General features: G+C 43.8%; 1 protein-coding gene across 1 annotated transcript in view; it reads left to right on the forward strand.

Annotated features, from left to right (window-relative positions):
• BTBD16 (BTB domain containing 16) overlaps nucleotides 1-4,452 on the forward strand; it is a 59,085-nt gene extending 54,633 nt beyond the window's left edge. The window contains exons 16-17 of the mRNA XM_087725015.1: nucleotides 1,774-1,962; nucleotides 4,324-4,452. Coding sequence (XP_087581141.1) covers nucleotides 1,774-1,962; nucleotides 4,324-4,392 — 258 coding nt within the window. The 3' untranslated portion in view covers nucleotides 4,393-4,452. The remainder of the gene's footprint in view (nucleotides 1-1,773; nucleotides 1,963-4,323) is intronic.
• The last annotated feature ends 3,369 nt before the right edge of the window (nucleotides 4,453-7,821 follow it).

Here is a 7,821-nt window from a genome sequence, read left to right on the forward strand (position 1 = left end):
TGACTTATGACCATTTTTCACACAATGCTTGCAGCATCCTGATGGTCACATGATCAAAATTCAGACGCTTGGCAACTGACTCATATTTATAACGGTTGCGGTATCCCAGGGTCATGTGATCCCCTTTTGCATCCAAAGTCAATAGGGAAGCCAGGTTCACTTAACAACCATGTTATTAACTACTGCACTGATTCACTTAACAACTGTGGCAAGAAAGGTCATTGGATGGGTAAAATTCACTTAACAGAAATTTCGGGCTCAGTTGTAGTGGTAGGTCAAGGACTACCTGCAATAAGTTTCATGTTAGGATTCTTTTTTTTTTTTTTTAATTTGATGAATGCTGAAGAAAGGATTGGGACAGGAAGATGCTGAAAGCCCTATGAAGTGGTATATAAGTCTAATAAATAAATAAATAAATCTAGCAATAGCAATAGCAGTTAGACTTATATACTGCTTCATAGGGCTTTCAGCCCTCTCTAAGCGGTTTACAGAGTCAGCATATTGCCCCCACAGTCTGGGTCCTCATTTCACCCACCTCGGAAGGATGGAAGGCTGAGTCAACCTTGAGCCGGTGAGATTAGAACCGCTGAACTGCAGATAAAAGCCAGCTGAAGTGGCCTGCAGTACTGCACCCTAACCACTGCGCCACCACGGCTCTAGCACGTTAGACAGAGCATTTTGTGGCATCAAAATGATTTTCAACATCAATTTTAAAAAATTGAGCTAGATTTTACATTCAACATAATAAAGATTTTATTTCTTTACTATTTTTGGCAGTAAGAAGAAAAGAAATAATGGTGGTTTGCTGAAGAAATATATTTTTTGGCAAAAAGTATTCATTTATTTTATAGGTCTTCCCATGGGAAAATTGCCTTGGTAGTTTATGTTCCATTTATCTATGTCTAGATAGCTATATATTTGCAGATCCAATAAGCTCACTTTCCCTACTCAGATGCTCTCCAGATAAACTGCCAAGAATTCTAGGAATTAAGGCACAACTTATCTTAAGCATGTCATATTGGACCACACTGACATGTGCTTCTCTTGAAGTTCTGTATTGTGTAATCAAGGTGTGTAGGAGGCTGAATCTGCAGCTGGTCTTCTCTTGACCCCCAATGATTTCCTCAGCTGATCTGTTGTTCCAACTGGAGATCAGATCTATGCTTTAGGTTTACATCTTGGTATGTAGAGATGATTGGTTTTGCTTGGTCATATGACTCAGGATGTCCCAGGTTGAACTCTATAGTGATAATGTGCTGAAAAGGGGCCCTAGGCAGCATTAGAGCCGAGGTGGTGCAGTGGATAGAGTGCAGTACTGCAGGCCACTTCAGCTGACTGCTATCTGCAGTTCAGCGGTTCAAATCTCACCGGCTCAAGGTTGACTCAGCCTTCCATCCTTCCAAGGTGGGTGAAATGAGGACCCAGACTGTGGGGGCTGACTCTGACTCTGTAAACCGCTTAGAGAGGGCTGAAAGCCCTATGAAGCGGTATATAAGTCTAACTGTTATTGCTATTAGAAAGAGACATTTTATACTATTTTCCCTTCCCAGTCTTTGTTCCTATCATTCTGCTTAATCTCCGCTCCCCTGCATTTCTTACCAAAATAATCTATATTTTTTTTTAAAAAAGCAGTTCATGAAGTATTTAAACAGTGCTAGTGGAGTAACAATATTCAATCCTACGTTAGGGTTTTATTGGTAAAGGTTTTTGAATAACTTCAGCAAATAGGCCTTGATGAGCAAAGAACTGAATTGAACCCCTCTGTCATTTCAGAGAATCAGACATGCAGATCCAATTATCTCTTATTTTACGGCTGACCGCAGTCCTGTCAATTTGCAGAAAGAACGCGAAGTTAAGTATGAAATAAAAGCACAGTGCCAGATAGATGGAAAGTGGGAAGAATTCACCACAGAAAGGCTGACTCAAAACTTTGGAGTTAAGAAACCTTCTTCTAAAAGCAAGGTGAGGAAAAATCAAAAGAAATTTACTAATTACTTTAAAACATGTTTGGTGATAAACAGTGGAATGAGGATAGAGCTTCAGTAATCTCTTGGGCCAGAGAAGCATAGTTTCTGGGTTATTTAAGAAAAATAACTTTGTAGGCAAAGGTCTAGATTATAATGAACTGTGATCTAAGGATTATATGGGAAGACAAAGAAAGGCAGTTAGACCATTCATTCAGACACATTTTAAACAATTACAAAATATTTGTGAAATAATTATAATGCACTTCTCAATTAAAATGTCTTAGATGGTTTTGAACAATAATTTATAATTAGGAACAGACAATATAAATTCACAAGGTGAAAAGAAATCAAGACAGAGCAGAAAACACAATATTTAAAACATGCCTGATTATAAACTTTTGTATGTTGCCTCTTCCATTGATTTGATGACTTACTATAAATGAAGGGAAAAGGATTCATCAAATCACAAGATCCACAAAAGATTCGAGAAATCGGGAACAATCCACAATAAATAAAAACACAAGTATTATTTAAAAGAGCCAAGGTGGCGCAGTGGTTAAATGCAGCACTGCAGGCTACTGCTAGATCAGCAGTTCAGCGGTTCAAATCCCACCGGCTCAGGGTTGACTCAGCCTTCCATCCTTCCGAGGTGGGTAAAATGAGGACCCAGATTGTTGGGGGCAATATGCTGACTCTCTGTAAACCGCTTAGAGAGGGCTGAAAGCCCTATGAAGCGGTATATAAGTCTACTGCTATTGCTATTGCTAAAAAATAAAACAATTTCTGCCCTTAGGTAAGTTTGTCCTCCTGAAATAGCCTTCTAAAAAGGACTTTATTCACTGTTTCTCAATGCAAAGGAGAACTTTTGCTCTTCGAGCAGAGCCTGAAACTGAGAATGTCAATCTCAGGGTCCCAACCAGGGGTGGGTTTCAACCGGTTTGCGGCGGTCCCCACGAACTGGTTGGTCGGCGAACCCGGAAGTAAGTAACTTCCGGGAACGGCGAAGGGCCCACCCGCCCGCTCGCGCTCCTTACCGGTCTTTGAAGGCTTCTGCGCTTCCACGCAGGCGCATGGCACATACAGCGCCTGCGCGATTCTCCGCGAGCAGCTGGATGGCACATACAGCGCCTGCTCGAGTCTCCGTGAGCAGCTGGAGCATCGCGCAGGCGCTAAGATGCATGTGTGAACTGCGCGCGTGCACGAGGATGCCGCCGGCCCCGTTCCAACCGAACCGGTTGGAACGGGATTAGCAACCCACCCCTGGTCCCAACCCTTTTGAGATGGGCACCTGAGCTTCTTTTATGTGTTAGATCAGGAATCCCCAACCCCCAGTCTGTAGCCCAGAACCGGTTCATGGCCCATTGGGAACTGGGCTGCAAAAGCAGCAGATGAGGGTGCAAAGCTCCATTTGTGTAAGCGACGTTTGTGTGTGGGCGGACCCATCCTCTCTCCACAACTACTGCTGCTGATCCGCCAAGCCAGAAAAGTTGGGGACTGCTCTCCTAGACCTTATGTAGTCTCCACCATAATTCAAGCTTATTAATTACTAAGAAACCAAGAGGGTAAAATAGGGCAAGTATCCCATAGAAGCAGAGGTGGGTTCCTACCAGTTCGCACCTATTTGGTAGAACCGGTTCGTCAAATCTACCGAACCGGTTAGAAGAGGTTCCACCAGTGGACCCGGAAAGCAGGCCACACCTACAGAAGAGGTTCCAAAAATGTTTGAAACCCACCATTGCCACACACACAGACAGACAGACAGACAGACAGACAGACTGACACAGAGAGAGAGAGAAAGAGAAAGAAAGGAAGAAATAAATAAAGAAAAAAAGAAAAAAGAAAGAAAAAGAGTGAGAGATGAAAGAAAAAAAGGGACAGAGAGACAAAAGGAAGGAAAAAGAGAGAAAGAGAGAGAAAGAAAGAAAACACATGGCTGGCAAGCCACTCCCACCAGGTCACATGGCTGGCAAGCCACTCCCACAAAGGAGGCCACACCCACAGAGTAGGTTCCAAAAAATTTTGAAACCCACCACTGCATAGAAGGAAGTTCTGTCAGGAAGGGGAGCTTTTCTAACAAAGTTTATTAAAGTTAAAATGAAAAGAAATAATTATTTAAAACAAGAGTGTCCAACCTTGGCAACTTTAAGAGGACTTCAACTCACAAAATTCCCTAGCCACTCATCTCTGCTTTAGATATTATTTTTCTAGGCAAACTGGGTAAATATTTGCAGATCTATCTCATTTTCTTTCTTTCTTTTCTCTTTTCTTTCTAGCAAAAAAGAAAATCATTTTTTGTCTTAGGGGTCCCCTAAGTAGAAAGATGTTAACCCTTCCTCTTTTCCCCCCACAAACATAGACCTTGAAAGCAAGAATACCATCAGTTCCCATCTATGTCACGTTTTTGCTACTTTTCCCATCATCTTGAAAGATCACAACTGTTCCACCACCATCAGCGAACTTTTTCTGACACCCAGCAGAGGAGAGTTAGAATTGGAGATGTTCCGGCAGATGACTACAGTTTCTATAACATGAAAATAAATGGTACCCTCTCCCATTATATTCAGTTCACTGGGCCATTGACTTCATTCTGCTTTTGAGTAATGTTGCAAACAGTTTGACCTTCTCAAACGAGGTACCCATTGGTAAGATTGACACATAGATTGGGAATGCTGAAATATTTAACCAATATCTAACCAATCTCGCAATAACACTTTGGGAAATCTGGTTCATGTCTCCTTAAGCATTTATTGGCCCCCAAACCTTTCTGGCTTGGTGGGTGAGTGGGTGGGAGAGCTAATGGTTCGGCGTGAGTGGGAGGTGCTTGCACAACGTCCTTTGGTGGGGGTGGGGGCGGCCACGCACACCCACCACTCATACAAATGAACTTGCATGTGCTCACACAAGCACCTGCCACTTGTGCAAGTGGAGCTGCTCACACTGAGCCGAGGTGGCGCAGTGGTTAAGGGTGCAGTACTGCAGGCCACTTCAGCTGACTGTTATCTGCAGTTCAGCGGTTCTAATCTCACCGGCTCAAGGTTGACTCAGCCTTCCATCCTTCCGAGGTGGGTGAAATGAGGACCCAGACTGTTGGGGGCGATTATGCTGACTCTGTAAACCGCTTAGAGAGGGCTGAAAGCCCTATGAAGCGGTATATAAGTCTAACTGCTATTGCTATTGCTATGAATGGGCCGCTGCTCAGTAGTGGGCCACGACCCACAGGTTGGAAACCGCTGTTTATTTATTTATTTATTAGACTTATATACCGCTTCATAGGGCTTTCAGCCCTCTCTAAGCGGTTTTTTACAATTTTTTTTTAGCAAATTGAGTCAGCAACTTGCCCCCACAGTCCGGGTCCTCATTTCACCCACCTCGGATGGATGGAAGGCTGAGTCGACCTTGAGCCGGTGAGATTTGAACCACTGAACCGCAGATCACAGTCAGCTAAAGTGGCCTGCAGTACTGCACCCTAACCACTGCGCCACCTCGGCTGTTGTATTCCAAGCAGTGGTATGGTCCTAACTAGCAAGTAAAGGATCTTCCGTGTGTATACGAAATATAATTGAGTTCTCTTCTCTCATTTTATCCAGCTGGCCTGCAGCCAACTTCACCGTGATTCCCATAAATAGTGGCGATGAAGCAATAAGATTACCATGCCAACCCACTGCAGCTTCCCCTCCCACTGCACAAATTCCACACAGGAAGCACACAAAAATTGTAGATGGTTCCAGATGAATCTGCAATATGCATGATTCATGACAATTAGAGCAGATGTTGATATTACCCTTTAACCATTCAGATCATGCTTTACCTGTTTTCTTCCCCTTTTTAATCTTAACAACCGTAAGATTAGAAAAACTCAGCATAAATCTTCGTAGGAGTAGATCTGTTCCATCAGGCTCTCATCAAATTGCATTTGGTTAAGAAGTGGCTGTTTTCCTTCCCCTTATTTTCTATCCTTTCGGAGCAACTGGACACTATTGAAATTTCTGTATAGATTTTTTCTTTATGGAGGTAGTCCTCGATTTACAACTAGTACAAGGACCCCAATGACTTACAACCAAAATTCCAGGGCCAATTGTGATCTCAAGTCAAGGATTACTTGTATATAAATTGTTTCAATATATACAATCTTTATAGAATTTTTAATGGGTTTTAAAGAGCCGAGGTGGCGCAGTGGTTAGGGTGCAGTACTGCAGGCCACTTCAGCTGACTGCTATCTGCAGTTCAGCGGTTCTAATCTCACCGGCTCAAGGTTGACTCAGCCTTCCATCCTTCCGAGGTGGGTGAAATGAGGACCCAGGCTGTGGGGGCGATATGCTGACTCTGTAAACCGCTTAGAGAGGGATGAAAGCCCTATGAAGCGGTATATAAGCCTAACTGCTATTGCTATTGCTAATTAAAGTTTTCTTCACCCTTTGGAGATAATTTAAGAACGAGATTGTTCCTCCTGTATTTAAATAACATGCAAATGAAAAACACCCCCTCACAGAAAGGCATGAATTTCAGTACTGCGGTAATTTCATTTATTTATTTTTTGTTTGTAGATAATTGTTGATAACCACCAGTCCTTTGATTCTACTACCCAGTTTAGTTTTGGAATCAAAATAGATCATTGGTTGAGAAAACAAGGGGTAGGAAGAAATCAGATCACAGCACAGCTAATATATTTTTTTTTCATATGGTTAACCATAGTTCACTCTTGTCATCACCATATTCATTATTTGGCTTTCAGCCACCGAGAGTCTGGACTTGCTATTAAAAGACATTCTCATTAAGCGTGTCTCGGCTTTCGTTACTGGACAGAGGAGGTGGGTCAGAACACTGTGGGAGATGGAAGAGAGTAGGGAGGGTATACAAAGTGCAGAGAGTCAGGGAGAGTACTCGAGAATGCAAGGAAAGATTGGGGAGGGTATGTGAGTTGCTGGCTTAGCAGAAACCCAAAGGAGCTGGAGCAAACTGTGCAGGTGGGAGAGATTTACCTCAGCAAGTTGCAACCTTCCCTATTGCCTTCCTCATTAGCTGTCTTGGGAAGGTTGCAAATGAGGATCACGCGATCATGGGGTACTTGGCAAACTGTCGTAAGGGTCAACTGCAGGGGTGGGTTGCTAATCCCGTTCCAACCGGTTCAATTGGAACGGGGCCGGCGGTGTCCTCGTGCACGCGCGCAGTTCATGCATGTGTCTTAGTGCCTGCGCGATGCTCCAGCTGCTCGCGGAGACTCGCGCAGGCGCTGTATGTGCCATCCAGCTGCTCGCGGAGAATCGCGCAGGCGCTGTATGTGCCATGCGCCTGCGTGGAAGCGCAGAAGCCTTCAAAGACCGGTAAGGACCGGGGGCGGGCGGGTGGGCCCTTCGCCGTTTCCGGAAGTTACTTACTTCCGGGTTCACCGACCAACCGGTTCGCGGGGACCGCCGCGAACCGGTTGAAACCCACCCCTGGTCAACTGGTTGCCAAGCACTCTGATTGTGATCACATGAACACCAGGGTGTGGGGTGGACAGAACTCTGAGGACCAGCCATAGCCACCTTTGTTCAGCACTGCTAAACCAATGGTACCAAGCTAAGGACTACTGGTATTTATTTTTAAATTTTACTCTCTCAATGATGAAGCGCAAAAAGGCAAAATTAATTAAATCCCATAATACAGAATGAGCATGCCCTATTATTAATAAACAGATAAATACAGTCTGCTTTGACTGAATATTTCGGCAAGTAGTCTCCTTTGTCCAATTAGCAAATTATAAAAGCAACTTCCGTTTTCAGGGCACCAACAAGATTTTGTATTCTTGAACGTCCCCTCCCCGATTGGCAAGTCCTGAAACAATACGTGAAATGAGAAAGTGCCTGCAGCTATG

Source organism: Thamnophis sirtalis, unplaced genomic scaffold, assembly GCF_051295495.1.
Source record: "Thamnophis sirtalis isolate CommonGarterSnake01/CBP01778 unplaced genomic scaffold, rThaSir2_p1.2 scaffold_11, whole genome shotgun sequence".
NCBI lineage: Eukaryota > Metazoa > Chordata > Lepidosauria > Squamata > Natricidae > Thamnophis > Thamnophis sirtalis.